General features: G+C 39.6%; 2 protein-coding genes across 4 annotated transcripts; one reads left to right on the top strand and one right to left on the bottom strand.

Annotated features, from left to right (window-relative positions):
* The first annotated feature begins 3,422 nt into the window (after positions 1-3,422).
* drd4b (dopamine receptor D4b) lies at positions 3,423-11,411 on the top strand. Its single transcript, XM_062471192.1, has 4 exons — positions 3,423-4,058; positions 4,998-5,110; positions 6,117-6,730; positions 10,096-11,411. Exons 1-4 carry the CDS (start codon positions 3,816-3,818, stop codon positions 10,302-10,304), a joined length of 1,179 nt encoding a protein of 392 aa, XP_062327176.1. The 5' UTR covers positions 3,423-3,815; the 3' UTR covers positions 10,305-11,411.
* Positions 11,412-12,573: 1,162 nt separating this feature from the next.
* On the bottom strand, positions 12,574-15,486 carry sirt3 (sirtuin 3). Of its 3 annotated transcripts, XM_062471669.1 has the most exons (8): positions 15,204-15,486; positions 15,013-15,103; positions 14,564-14,740; positions 14,199-14,431; positions 13,939-14,039; positions 13,508-13,669; positions 13,106-13,318; positions 12,574-12,988 (listed from the first exon to the last, which is right to left on the bottom strand). In XM_062471669.1, exons 1-8 carry the CDS (start codon positions 15,292-15,294, stop codon positions 12,965-12,967), a joined length of 1,092 nt encoding a protein of 363 aa, XP_062327653.1. In that variant the 5' UTR covers positions 15,295-15,486; the 3' UTR covers positions 12,574-12,964. The 3 variants fall into 3 exon arrangements, with proteins under 3 accessions (XP_062327653.1, XP_062327654.1, XP_062327655.1); XM_062471670.1 differs by lacking the exons at positions 15,013-15,103; positions 15,204-15,486 and having other exon boundaries at positions 14,199-14,247; positions 14,396-14,431; positions 14,564-14,645; XM_062471671.1 differs by lacking the exons at positions 15,013-15,103; positions 15,204-15,486 and having other exon boundaries at positions 14,199-14,247; positions 14,564-14,700.
* Positions 15,487-15,598: the final 112 nt, after the last annotated feature.

The raw sequence follows: 15,598 nt of genomic DNA, 5'->3' as shown, positions 1-15,598 counted from the left end.
GTAGCCTACACAAAGGTCATGGGTAATCCCTCGCATCCCATCTTTCCTAATTTAGAATAGGCTACTACTCCATTGCCAACAAGGGCATTTAATATTGATATTAAATTAACTCTTCAACACCTCCATTATATTATAATCTATTCATACATACTTGTATGTGATATATAAATCGTTAAGTTTGGGGATAAATAAAAATGCACAAGTGGGTCTGTACCCTAATATTGTTTGTGCTAAACCAGGATTATATGCCACCAAAAGATAATTTGAGTTTGGCCACTGATGTAGTCTATTTAGATTATGAATAGTCTTGGAATCTGTACTTGGAAAGAAACCTCACTGCAATGGCAGGTTTGGATTTTAAAAATACTTTGTCGTAAAACATCAAACCCATTTTTGGAAAGGTCTTAGCTTTTAGGTTAATTTATGTAAGTTTGACACATTTCAATTTCAAATGTGTCAACCTTTGTCTGATATGACCTTTGAACCCTTGCCAGGGTCACCTTTAAAGACCTATATTTCAGTGTATTTCAGTGTGAACTATTCTGAAATCACAAATTATGATGTGATAAATCATACAATCACATCTCAACACCTCAACACAGACGACCTCCCCCTCAACACATTTGTGAGGTCACTGATTGTGTTAAGGACAGAGAGGTTGTCTGTGTTAATCAGAATCAGAATGGGATTTATTCGCCATGAAAGTTTGCACAGACAAGGAATTTGCTTTGGCAGGAAGGTGCATACAATAAACATATACCTAAAATTTAAATATGTGGACTATCTATACTAAGGGTACATAAACTAGCAGTACTAAGTGGGATTAGAATTGAATTAAATATACAATAAAATAAAATATAAGTTGCCGTAAATTACAATATAAAAATACAAAAATACAAATATTACAAAAGATACAAATGTACAAGATACCATTTTGTAATGCAGTGCAAAAAGCAGTGTTTTAAGCAAGAAGTCATTAGAGTCAGTGTGGTCCCTTGGCCTTGTTGAAGAGGCCAACAGCGGAAGGGAAGAAACTGTTTTTGTGGCGTGAGGTATTGGTCCTGATGGACCGCAGCCTTCTGCCGGAGGGGAGTGACTGAAACAGGGAGTGTCCAGGGTGGGAGGAGTCGGCCACAATCTTCCTCGCTCGCCTCAGGGTCCTCGAGGTGTGCAGGTCCTCGAGGGTAGGCAGATTGCAGCCAATCACCTTCTCAGCAGTGCGGATGATACGCTGCAGTCTGCTCTTGTCCTTGGCAGTGGCAGCAGCATACCAGACGGTGATGGAGGAGGTGAGGATGGACTCAATGATGGCTGAGTAGAAGTGCACCATCATTGTCTTTGGCAGGTTGAACTTCTTCAGCTACCGAAGGAAGTACATCCTCTGTTGTGCTTTCTTGATGAGGGAGCTGATGTTAAGTTCCCACTTGAGGTCCTGGGAGAGGATAGTGCCCAGGAAGCGGAAGGACTCCACAGTGTTGACTGGGGAGTCACACAGGGTGATGGGGGTGAGTGGGGCTGTGTTCCTCCTGAAGTCCACAACCATCTCCACTGTCTTAAGAGCATTGAGCTCTAAGTTGTTCTGGCTGCACCAGGTCACCAGGTTGGCCGCTTCCCACCTATAATCAGACTCGTCTCCACCAGAGATGAGCCCAATAAGGGTGGTGTCGTCCGCAAACTTCAGGAGTTTGACGGACGGATGACTGGAGGTGCAACTGTTGGTGTACAGGGAGAAGAGCAGAGGAGAAAGGACGCAGCCCTGAGGTGATCCGGTGCTGATGGACCGGGAGTCAGAGACTTGTGTTCCCAGCTTAACGCACTGCTTCCTGTCAGACAGGAAGTCTGTGATCCACCTGCAGGTGGAATCAGGCACGTTCAGCTGGGAGAGCTTGTCCTGAAGCAAGGCGGGGATGATGGTATTGAAGGCAGAGCTGAAGTCCACAAACAGGATCCTGGCATAGGATGCTGGGGAGTCCAGGTGCTGTAGGGGGGGGTCGTCTGTTTTGAGGGAGAGGTCATAATAGTTCACACACAATGTCCACTTATTACATCAAACATGTTTGTGGTGAACCAACGATGGATCTCAGCATCTTCTCACCTCCTTTTAAACTCTGAACACAGAGCACATGCTTACTACTACCCACCAGGCAGATGTGTGTGTGAGTGTGTGTGTGTGTGTGTGTGTGCACATGCCTAACCCTCTCCTGGAGACATCAATCATCATAGATACGGGCTTGACTTTGCTGGAATCCAACAATGGTTGACATAGAGCCAGGGTCAGTCCAAACTTGTTTGAATGATGTCGCTGCTTTCTTTGTAGTGTTAAAAACAGGTTAAGTTTTTGAGTTTCTTGTGTTTTCTAAGTCCATTAAACTTTCCTAATCTCTATTCACTTCCTTGGAGTAGTTAGTGCTGTAATGTGTGTGTTTAATTGAAGATGATGAAATTGGTTATTTCTTTCCTCTTGATGAGCGAATTTGTTTTACAATGTGGCAGAAAGGACCTCAGTGCTATAACTTCACAACGTCAGCACACGTTACGATGCAGATACGACGTACTAGTAAGACTTGCTTAGCAAGTATCGTGCCGTGGTGTACAAGCAGCATCATTACAAGTGGGGGGAGTTGTAGGGCTTATTAGTCATCTATCTTGCTTCCAACTTTTGTTTTCAAAACCAGTCATTTGGGGCAGATAAACATCGAAAAACATGCAGGGCTACAGTAGACCCAGTGACCAGGATCAATGACCAGGATTGAAGGAGGCTGATATAGAAAAATACATATATAGGCCTATATATAGAGAACACTGTTTCATTATACACTCTTATTATTTTTGAAGTGTAAATGAGCAGCAACAAATGTAAACTTTCTATGTAATCTTCATAAATAATAAGTATGCATACTTATTTTTTTATTTTATTTTTTTATTCGTTTATTTGTCAGGGACAATGCAGCGCACATTATTACATACATAAATAACGTTGTAGATGTGTTGCATAAAAGGTTTTTAGCCAATAGGCTAATTTGCAACCCCAGTCCCATGTCATTTAAATTACCAAAATATTACTTGTACAATTTAAGTTTAAAAAACGCAACCATCTGCAACGGACGCAAGCACACCTCACAATTTCCCCAGAATTTGTTATTATTTATTAAATACGTCTGACCGCTGTCTGACATTTAATTTAAAAGTTGCTGCAGCAATAAAAACGCATAGTGCCAAACCTACATTGGAACTGTCAGAGCTCAGATGTAATCGGAGGATACTTAGCTATAATAACGGCTCGTTTGAAAAAGGCCAGCCAACAGTCCTAAGCAGCTTTGAGTCACTGGATTTAAAGCTCTGATTAGTCAGCTCAGGTAGCCTACCTACCTACCCCGCAATACTTGTGATCTGATAGGCTAAAGGCTATGAGGGAAAGGCAAAGAACATAGGCTACAGCAGTAATATGCTATTCATCTTTTCAACGCTATTGTGGACGGCTGTGTAATTCTGAAATGGAAACTTGAATTGAAACACGCTGGAGTGTCATCTAGCGCCGTGCGCGTTTCACGGGGACTGTCCATTGCTTTTGGTGCTGATCTCGAGGAAGCACCAATTGTGGAAGCGTTTCAAGGGGTTGCCGCTTGCCAAGTTTCCAAAGGCGGGACCTGATGTAGGGCCTATCATACATAGTCAATATCAAGTCAACGTGGAAAGGCAATTGAAAGTTATGCATAGATGAAAACCTGTTTAGACACAGCCGTTCTCGCACGGACTTGGTGTCCTAGAAGGAATTTGCCAATCGGTGGAGGGTGCGAGAGGGGCGACAAGCAGTCATGTCGGACAACTTTACCGATTTTGGCAATACGACACAGCCGGTTGTCACCGACTACAACTATCCTGCTCTAATATTCGGAATATTGCTGATCATTGTTATTATTGGAGGAAATGTGCTTGTGTGCCTTAGTGTTTACAAGGAGAAAGCGTTGAAAACTACAACAAACTACTTCATTGTCAGTCTGGCTTTTGCGGACCTACTGCTGGCTGTTCTGGTTTTGCCCCTCTTTGTGTATGCAGAGGTAAGTCAACGTGACAGACATTTGGTTTTAGACAAGGCTTTTTACTTTAAGCGGGCGTGTGCATGTCGAATACCCTTGTCCTACTACAATATTTAAAAAGAAGGAGTCAAGTTTGACTTTTCAAACATTGGGGTAGGATAAAGTTGATCATGATAACATGCTTCAGCACTGATTCATAATAATTGTGTTTTAGTTGATACTCTTGAATGTCTGAAGGCTTATGCTTGTCTGACTTTTGTAATAGTTTTAAGTAAGCTATAATTCGTGATGATTCGATATAAGACCGAGCACCTAAAAAGAGCTAAAGAGAAAGAACATCCCGTTTATGTAATTCCCTTGTCCTTTCTCTCAGCTGTCAAATTTTCCGATTGCCTTGTTACTAAAGGTCAGTCATTTTATACAGCTGTGAATCACGTATGCGTCATTTGGAGACGCATGTGAATCACTACATTATTAACACCAGCATAATCACACGGGGAAAATGTGTATCTGATATACATCTAAATATAGAGCTATTTCTGACTGCATCACATGACTTTGTTAGAGGTGTGCAAAGATGCCATTTAAGTACCCCTAATTTAAGTACTCCTTATTTGGGACACCGTTATCTTATTACTTGAGGTGCAATAGTTAATCTGCTGATAGTGTTAGAGTTGCTACTTGTTTAAAATCTCTGGGACTGTCTTCTTGCAATGTCAGACTCCCATTTACTGGGTGGTTGAGGACAGTCTGAGAAGTCAGCATCATGATATTAATCAGCTGATAGAGCAATGATGGCACATTCACTCACACATACAAACAGTGCAAACACAAACACATTGGTGAAATACTGTTGCATATTTGATTGTGTCAAAATTTAGAACTGTGTGTTTGTGTTTGTGTGTGTGTGTGTGTGTGTGTGTGTGTGTGTGTGTGTGTGTGTGTGTGTGCTGTATCCAGTTCCAGGGTGGAGTGTGGACCTTAAACATGCTGGTGTGTGACGGCCTGATGACCATGGATGTGATGCTGTGCACCGCTTCCATATTTAACCTCTGCGCTATCAGCGTTGACAGGTCAGTCTGGGTCCGGTCCACCCAGCACATCTGCTAGCTCACTGCAAAATTGTTGTGTGACTGGCTGGTTGTCATAAAATGAAACAGTTTTACTGGAATTAACTGTATCTTAAAATGCACAATTATTAAAATCACAAAGCTGCCAATCTCCTTACCTGGGTGGGGATGGGTTTAGCTCAGTTGTAGAGCATTTGATTAGATCAAGAGGTCATAAGTTCGGATCCCCTTTCAACATCTCTTCGGATAAAAAGATGTAATGTAAATGCTATACTAAATACTATAAATTTAATCTATAGTATATGACACACAAAATGCAGTCATGCTCTTAATTTTTAACAATTATGTGGTAGAATTAGTTACTTTCACACTTTGATGTGCATCTGCTGAACGTACTTCTGATGAGATTCACTCCTCAGCTCCCCAGTAAGTCAGAATCTGCAAAAATATTTTGCGCAAAGCAGGACAGTGAGAGTGATGGAGAAAGGAGTACCAGATTAGATCTCTGAGTGGGAAATGCTGGAAACTCCCCATGGAGACATTTCATCAGACTGAACATAGAATTTCTGTTTTAAAAATCTGAGTTGTGATTGCTGGGAGGCTTGGCCAAGAAAATCTGCGGTTACCCACTTAATTGCACAATTTACTTCTGCAGACAACTGTTGCATAATGCAAGGCATTGTTAATAGATAAACCAGTAAACAACCTTATAATTCCCAACGTCTTATAATTTTTTGATTGTATTGATTCATGTCTGTGTTTCTTCTGATTAATGCAAAGAGGTGATCTTCTTTTGCTGCCCTGATGCAGTATTATAGATCTCAATAAAACAACAGAAAACCACCCAGCCTTGTACTGTAACTTTGATCAGGTGAATGTGTTGGGGTGATCAAGAGCAAAATGTCAGCCCTCTAGCATTCACAAAGGGGAAGACAAAGTGAGACCTGAGGTAACCAAGTCCCCTCTCCTTTTTATTCTGAATCATCCCTCTCCTCTTCTTGTTCTGCAGGTTCATTGCCGTTTCCATTCCCTTAAACTACAACCGAAAACATGTGGACCACCGTCAGATGATCCTGCTGTCCGCCACATGGCTCCTGGCCCTTGCCGTTGCATCACCCGTTATGTTTGGCATCAATGATCCCAATGATATCCCCCAACGCGACCCCAGCGAATGCAAGCTGGAGGATGACAACTATGTGGTGTACTCCTCCGTCTGCTCCTTCTTCATCCCCTGCCCCATCATGCTGCTCCTCTACTTTGGAATTTTCCGGGGTCTTCGGCGCTGGGAGGAGGCTCGCAAGGCCAAGCTGAAGAACAGCATCCAGGCTTGCCGGAAACTCCAGCATGCTGCCGCCGCCCTACCCCCTGTAGACCCCCTCCCTGGCCCACTGACCATGCCCCTGCCCAGGATCATCGAACGTGACCTGGCCCAGTCTGGCCTGGAGGAGGAAGAGGACTGTGTGCAGCCGGACTGCCCTTTTCCTCCAGAGTACAGGAAGAGTTCCATTGAAACTGTAACTTACCCAGACCTGTCCTCTTACAACCAGCAGCCACCGAGGAAAACAAGAGCTAAGATTAACAGCCGGGAGAGGAAGGCCATGAGGGTGCTCCCTGTTGTGGTGGGTAAGTGGCACTGAGAACTTTGACTTGTTGCATCTGAGAATGACCTGGTTATACCTATGACTGAAGCGAGAGCTCTGTTGGTAGGTAGCTTTGGTCAAATGTGATATTTTGTTGTCTGTGGTGTCATCTGTGATATTACTTTTGGTGTGCCAGTGCACCTACAGAAACATCTTGATATGTCTGCATGTGGATGTTACTAGTAGTAGTTTTGTGTTTTTATTTGACCATTCTAATATAGCTACAGTAGAAATAATATGATTGACTGAAATATTATGCAGCTGACTGATTTTCATAGGCAGCCCTAAATCAGAGCAGGCCTCTAGTTCAGCTTTTTACTGGAAATGAGAATGGATTCTCTACTTACAATATAATGACTAGGCAATACAAATGATGAGTGTGATACAATCCTTCTGCTCATCTGGATCTACTGTGGTGGAAATGCTAGCGCTAATCAAGAGCCTGGAGGACAGAATTAATAGGATAGTTCACATTGATATACCTCAAGAGGGAGTTCTCCATCGTTTGTGGAATTCAAATTTTGGGCCACAGCAACATCTTTCATGAATAATTTGAAGCTTTGAGTCATTTCTTGGTGTCAGGCTGATGGAGTGAATTTTTCATGAAAGATGTTATCTTTCCCAGTGAATTTACTTCCATTTTAATAAAGAAAATAAAAAGTGCTTGCTTCCCACAATACTTGTGGCTTTTCAGTGGATCTGACTCTGGCAACATGATACTTGTCTAAGTCATTCTCTTATTCTCTGAAAATAAATATGTGAAAATCTCACTAGCATGCAAATGGTTGCAATTGTTCATTCATAGATCTATGTCTGCCACATTGCATAATCTGACTATGAAATACATTTGATTAGTTTGATGAATTTTTAGGCAATTTCGCAAATAATTTCAGTGGGCACCAGTTTGAACATTAGACTACCGAGTCAGGCTTGTAGGATGGTTCTAAAGGCAGAAGTCAGTTTTCTATTTATGGATGGTTAGATTGCATTATTATGTAGCCTACATTTATAGAGATCAAAATAGTGTAACAAAGATATTTGAGTAACTTTTATTCCTCAACAATATATTGTCTTCTTATTAATCAAGCTTGGTCTCTGTGCAGCCTACATTTTCTGATAGGAAGATATTTGAAATATTGCCCTTTTTGTGCCAAAAACGGATTTGTGTCAGCAGTCAAGATATTTAAACTGGTAAAAAAAGACGGGATTGCTTTTAATTAAGGGCTTGTAGCAGGTAAAATAAGTCAGAGTCAAAAGTATTCTTGCAAAAGAGATTATTTATTTTATAACCCATCAATTAATCATGTTAATATAGTCTAGTTTCCAAGCATAGGCCTTAACAAGGATATTAGACATGCCAAACACAAATAAACATACAAAACAATTGGGCTAGTATTGCCTTTAATCACAAAAATGTCATTTCACTGATTATGCAACAAACTGCAAACACTTTTGCCATAATTGTGTTACTTTGGTTAAAGTAAAGTTTCACAAAGACATAGGCCTACTTTTGCTGTTACCAGAGACATAAATGTATCTGTATTTGCATGTTATGATTGTCTGATCCAGACCAAAGCAGCTGTGGACACATATAAACCGGATGATAGCCTACAGCTTCCTCGGACAGGAATACGTTTTTTGACAGAAAGTCATTTTTTGGCACAACACCAGACTGTAAATTTTTCCCCAGGTCTCCCCTGCACACCCCATACAAGACACAAGTCTATAGATTGAACATAATGTGGTGTATATTTTCACCACAAAGGTAAAATATGTCACCCTAGATAGGTTAGCTAATTAGTAATGCTATCATATCTGAAATATTGACAGATCAGGTCTTTGATCATGGAAGGCTATATTGAGCAAACCAACCTGTTGTCCAAGTTCTAGGTTGAAAGTGCTTTTGGTTGACCATTTCTGACCGACTAAGTATAGGTTAAAGCCTTCAATCCAATTATTATGTAACACAGTGTCTCTTAAGTTTTAGCCGCAACATTTCTTGCGCATACTGTGTACACTGACTAAACACATCTCTGTTTTGGGTTTTTACTAATTATCCAAAGTAGATTTGTGGGTTAATGGGGACAAACCTGAATTTAACAAACACAGTTTTCACAGATGCTCATGCATTGGTTGCTACAGTAGATTTACTAACAAATGTTTTACCAATTGGGTTGTCAGCAGATAATGTAGGTGACAGCAGGAAGCAGTTTAGGCTGTCCAAAGTCATTAGCATAAGCAGGTAACACAGAATGCAGTTTCTATATTGAAACACACCCAACATAAGATTACTTATTGTACCTTTGCCTTTTCATGTCAACTGTAGTAATTGAAGATTAAAAACAGGTCTTTGAATGTTTGGCACACTGAAGTAAATGCATTTTTTGATATAATATATATATACCTATAAATAATATACGTATAATATTTAGATTATACGTATTTGTTCCTGTTATGCCCCAAAATGTTAATCTATTGGGCTATAGTTTAGGGCTTTGTTTCTAATGCCCATGTAGATGCCCATTTTGTTTCAGTGTTAACATGACCTGGATTAATTAAGGACACCAAGCCACTCAACAAAAAATTGTCTTGTGGCATATAGCAAAGTATCACAGTGCAAAGGTGCTTGAAGAGGGTATGGTAGGTGCAAACCTAGTTGCATTGCAACTTCATTGCCTGACTGAATATTCATGGGTATTTGATCAATTGTATTATTATTTTTGCCATTTCAGGTTGTTCTTTGCTAGGGAGAGAACATGATGAATTTAATACAGTGGGTCAGTGTAAATCATAATTTCTTGTCATTGCACCCTCTTAAATTAACTGGGTTTGAATGCATGTCTACAAGCCTTGTACCAAGATTGATTTATTACACTGACCTGAAACCCTATATTCTATAATTCCCTTTCTTATATAATATTGTCTCTGATAGTCAGTGTAGTTCCTAAAGTTTTATTTTCTTTCTCCCTGAGCAGTAAAAGGTGAATATAAACACATTTATACTGCTATACGCTAATCTGACATTCCAGGCTAATGTCCTTACAGTCATTTAATATACAGCTTATTATATATTCAGCTAAAAGGTTTAATGAAATGGCCTACTCCAGGCTTGTTTGATGTGTTTTTCTCCCCTCAGACAATGTTTCAATAGCTTCCCTGTTGGATAAGGTGGACATTAACTGCCCATATCAAAACATCTCTTTAATTGCTTTGTTTAAATATATATGTAAATATATATGCAATAAATATGCATTCCTCCCACCTACCTTCACTTTTCATACCTTACAAACATGCTGTAACAACAAGGCTCCTAACCCTCCCTTTAATTTCTACTTTTATTCCTTTCAGGTTGCTTTCTATTCTGCTGGACGCCATTTTTTGTAGTGCACACCACCCGTGCCCTTTGCAAGTCATGTGATATCCCGGACGGTCTGATGAGCACCGTCACCTGGCTGGGTTACGTCAACAGCGCACTCAACCCCATCATCTACACCGTCTTCAATACAGAGTTCCGAAAGTTTTTCAAAAAGTTCTTTCACAGCTGTTTCTGGCATTAGACAACCCCTCTTCAAAGACAATGTGTCACACAGTGGTGTCAATCACTAGTTCTGCACATTTCTTGGTTTTCATCAAACCATGAACAATGTTAATGTAGTGTCTTTATTTATGTAAGATATCCCATGCATATAAGCGCCTTCTGAAAATGAAGTGTGTGACCTGAGTGGAGAATCTACCTAATCATGATGAGTCATAGGTCACCCTATGCAGGAGTCTCAATTTCTGACAAATGAGACTATGTAGGTCTAGGACTAAGACCATTAGGTAAAAAAGCAGCTGCTTGGAGACTAGCAAGGCCCTTAAAACATTGTCAGTATAATGGATAGCACTATGATCAGATACTGTATATGATCACATCAATGTGTGATTGTAATGCCAACACTTTGAAGGATAGGCTCTGATATGCTAACATCATGCTATAAAAAGGTGCAGACATGCCTTTTTGTTTATTTTTATACCTTTATATCAGTATACCTGGAGCAGCCTCAACATGATAAAATGAAAAGTTAGGGCACCTTTGAAATTTAACTTTGTCCTGAAAATCAAACAGCATTAACCTTGAATGTCCTGTCACTCCACAGGAGTGATATATTGACTTACATATAGATTTATGTAGTTGAATTCTGAACCTATCCTTTAATTGTTTGGGGCATTGCATGAATAAGAATATAAAAAAATAATCATATTAAAAAGAGGTCTAAATGCATTCAAGAATTTAACAGTTATATTCTAGCGTTTCATGACTACATCTTAATCTTAAGTACTCATGATGTTTAAACATAAGTAACTTTGTAAAAAGCATATAAGCCTTCAGTATGAATACACATTACTTTATTACTAACCTCAAAAACAAATCTCTCCAAATGTATTTGTTTTATTATTTCACATTGTTTTTATTATTATTGCCATTTTACCAAAGCCAATATTTCTGCCTGATACAGCAGTATGTATGTTTGGTCATTGACAGTGCCTACTGTTGTTATGCCATATCCACGTTTTAAGTGGAAGCTTTCCAATAAAAAGCATCTTTCTGATACTTAAACTCGTGCCTTTCTATCTTTCATTCTTAACGGTGCTTGGGTATGTGGCCATGTAAAAAAAATGCCTTTTCCAAACAAAGCTTAAAATGCTTAGCATTAAAATAATTTAACTTTGGGCTTTCTAGAACTTCTTCATGAGGAATGCATGATTATAACACATAGCTCCCTGACTGTCTCACAAATAATGTATGTCCATTAGTCTTCTGTTGAACTGCTGAACTTACCTACTGAAACAATGTAAATGTTGCCATGTTTCGACTATGCAAGACAGTTTCTTTTTTTGTCAATGACCAATTACCTATCACACTCTATGTGACACAGACTATGTATTTTTGATGTTTTCAAACATTACATTCCGCTACCCTGTTGCTTTGTATTGCTCCAATTTACTGTGTTTTAATTACTTATTTAATTTACTAATACAGTACCATATTTCATCATTCAGAATGTTGTGATGAAGGGCCTTGATTCTATTGATAAAAATGTATCAATACAATAAATGGCACTTGTGTGAGAAAATCAATACTATTAGGTTAGGGACCAATCCTTTTCTATAATGTAAGTACAACACTGATGTGACTCTTTGTAATGTTACAGGAACGTCAAAACAAGTGCATAATTTGTTAGATTTGGAGGGAAGGGAACCAACCCGCTTGATAAGTCTAAAGCACATATTCCTACATAACTACAATGCAGTTATAATAAAGCGCTACACTAGGTTGCTACAACATAACTATGCATTAGTTACGTTGAGCATTTTCTTAAATACAAAATGTTGTACTAATTATGTTAGTTGCAAAATGCATGCAAAAGCCATATCATGGTCTACTAGGTTTTAACAAAATATGTAAAATATCCAGAGTAATTTAGACCATTAGTCCTCTTTCATAAAAAGAGGGTAGACCTTTAGTGATATTAATCAGCATGCTAATTGTACATAAACCCCAATTATCTGTTGAGAGACTCAGAGACTTTGTGAGATTACTTTCAAAATGCCATCATGAACTCTCCAACTATCCTGTTAAAATGTGATCATTTTAACTCTATATATATCTGAAGACTGCAAACGTGATGGAGGGTTCTTGGTCTGTCTAATTTTTTTTGTAGAGCATGTATGTAACAGGCTTAAAAGTTAATCGCCAATGTAAAGATATTGATTTAAACAGACTTTAATTAACTAAAACTACTTTGATTCCCTCTGTTGGTGAAAGGCAAGGACATGCTCATGAACAGTTTCCATATTTTATTGTCTGACACCGGACAGAAGGAAATGACAATCTTATTTACACATTTCACTGAGGACTAATAAATAGTACCTTTTACCTTTCCATGTCACTTCATGGGTCAGTGGCAGCACATTGATAAAAGAGAAGTGATACAACACAGATACAATTATTATGAAATAAAAGCATTTAACTTATTTGCATTTATAAATATGGCTTTAAACTAATCTGAGTTCCTTGGTAGCATGGAACAGCAACACAGATGCTTAACAAAGACCTCCTAAATCTAGGCAATCAATGTGACAATGTTCCATGAGTGTTTCAAAGACCCAGATTCTTTTCTGTTGATCAAAGAATAATTAAAAAGTTTTGGATGGGAGATTAATGAATCCCCTGTCATTCCTCCCTGCTCTTTGTAGCCTGCAAATGGAATATCATGTAATCACTGAAAATTCAAGGCCTCTGAACACAAAGTTGTCTGTGTACAGTATGTGTGTACATGCATACATTTTCCCTAAGTGGTTATTTAAGACCAACCTTTTCAGTCTCTGCAGTGATGAGAGTTTCCAGCTCCAGTGTCCATCCCAGGGCATCTGAAAGGGCACGTACCCCACTGACCACATCACTGAGATGGGCCACGTCATTGGGCCAAGAGGTCCCCCAGGCAAAAGGCCCCACCAGGTCCCTGTTGATAAGAAGACGAGGAACAGACCTACGTACGGCACCCGCCAGACTGGCAAAGGGCTCCACCTGTAGGACCAAGTCAAAACGACAGTCACTCAAGGTCACATTAACACATTAAAGTGGTATATTTTGTTGACTAAATTTAAATGATTTACTTTTTGGGTTTGACTGACAGCCCGTAAATATTAATTACATATAATAGATTTTTGACTAATACACCCTTTTCAAGAGAGTTGAAGGGAGTCAGCTTCTCACCTCCAGTGAAGTTCCTATGATGATAAGGAGATCTGCCAGTGGGAAGTCTTTGAGGTACTTGAAAAAGTTCTGGGGTAGTTCTTCTCCAAAGAAGACTATGTCAGGCTTCACCGTTCCTTTACAGGTTGGGCACTGAGGAATATTACCTTCCATTATGTCGGGCTAGGAGATTTTGAAAAGCAGAGAGACAGAGAACGTATTTGTTCATCATAACATGTCATGTGAAGCCTGTCAAACTCTAAAACACATGTTTTATCTTACATGAGGAAAAGTGGGCACAAAATGGGATATTCTATACAAACACTCTGTCAATAATAATGAAAAGAAGAACACTGCCTATTTCTTTGGTAAAATGTATTGATAGTGAACAGCTCATAATCATACCCAGTACTGCTCATGACTAAATATGCATAAAAGTTTGAGCAACTCACACGCAGGTCTTCTCCCTTATACACACTGCGACAAACAGTGCAAGTAGCGGAGGCAAACGTGCCATGTGCCTCCACCAGCATCTCAGGAGGAATGCCTGCCACTAAGTCATAACAAGAGAAGCAGGGGGGGGGGGGGGGGGGGGAACGAGAGTGCGTGACTGATAGTGAGAGATACAAATCAAATCAAACTCATATTCTATTGACAATCATTTTTTGTAAGTGTAAAGTGTCAGATTTATAAGTAAAGTTAATCTACTCACATCGCTCCAAACCATCTATATTTTGGGTGTACATCCTGAGAAGCTGGCCCTTATCATGAAGAAGACGTACAAAGTAATGAGTCAAATTTGGCTGGTAATTCCCTGGGTACAGCTCTTTAGCTAGGGCAAAGAAAGGTTCAGGTTTGTGGTGGAAAAAATTTATTTCAAATATGGCTTCGGCATAAGGCAGGTCGTACTGTTGGAGATTGTCATAGAGACCACTGCCTGGGGATCTGTCAACAGAAGGAGAAAACAACACATTTTCCTGTGGAACATACATTTGTAGGGATATTTGTAAACTATTTACTGTTTATGACCAAAGACACAGCAGTCATCAGATCAATCTCATCTCTAAAACTCTTCACCTAAAGTCTGGAATGCCACTAGGAGTGCTGATCCCTGCTCCAGCCATCACCACAATCCTTTTGTATTCTCTCCCTTTGATGCACTTGGCAATGTCCTCAAGGGTCTGCTGTTTGGAGCTTGCACCACCACCTCGGGAGTACACCCTACAGACCCCAATCCACCTGGGGCAGAAGGTCCTGTAGGATAGAGTTGGCTAAGTAACTGCAGAAGATGAGTCTATTATTTTGTTTGGATTTGATGCTATTCAAATGATACACAGCTTCTGGACCACTATCTTAGGCAGAAGGGTGCACCATTTTACAATGTAATCCCTTTTGTTGTTTGAATGCAAAAGTGTAATCCAGTGCTGATAGGCCTGCACAATATTTTTGTCCAGATTCTAGACTGGAGTTTAGAGTGAAAATATTAACTGGACGTGCAACACTATGACTTGTCTTTCTGCATTTACCCAGACAGTAGGCCTACGGTTTGTAATCCCGTGAGTCTCGTTGTTCGGCCTATTTTCTTTTGAGCCAAACAAATGTATCTTTTCTGTTGGTCTGTAAAAAACAAAAGAAGTGTCAAATTCACATAATAGGCCTATCCTCAGTGTTGCTTTTTTAAAAGAAAGCAATTAATTTATTCTGCAAAGTAGCTTACCTTTTAGTGTGATCATTCTTTTTGACCTAATATTCTGATATAAACACAACCTGCATTTGAGAATCAATGTCGAGGTCAATAAATAAGTCATTGCAGACCATACAATATTCAGCTGGTGGATGGCACTGCGTGTTTGTATTACATGAAAGCAATTCGTCTAAACGCTTTGCATTCCAGGGCAATACTAATTTAAAGGTGTTCTGGCGTAAATTCACTCAGCCATTCCCAAATATGCTGAAATGAAGGGAAAAGTAAGTTGTATGGGGGACTGGATCATAGATATATATATATCTATGGACTGGATCCCCTGTTTGTTGTCTTCCTTTAACGTCATGACGACAACATCTAAATCTAACGCAAACTTGTAAAAGTGGGACAGATCCGAATTGAGTTCT

Source organism: Osmerus eperlanus, chromosome 10, assembly GCF_963692335.1.
Source record: "Osmerus eperlanus chromosome 10, fOsmEpe2.1, whole genome shotgun sequence".
NCBI classification, from domain to species: domain Eukaryota; kingdom Metazoa; phylum Chordata; class Actinopteri; order Osmeriformes; family Osmeridae; genus Osmerus; species Osmerus eperlanus.
Note: the sequence above shows the minus strand (reverse complement) of the source record. Positions and strands in the feature narration are given on the sequence as shown.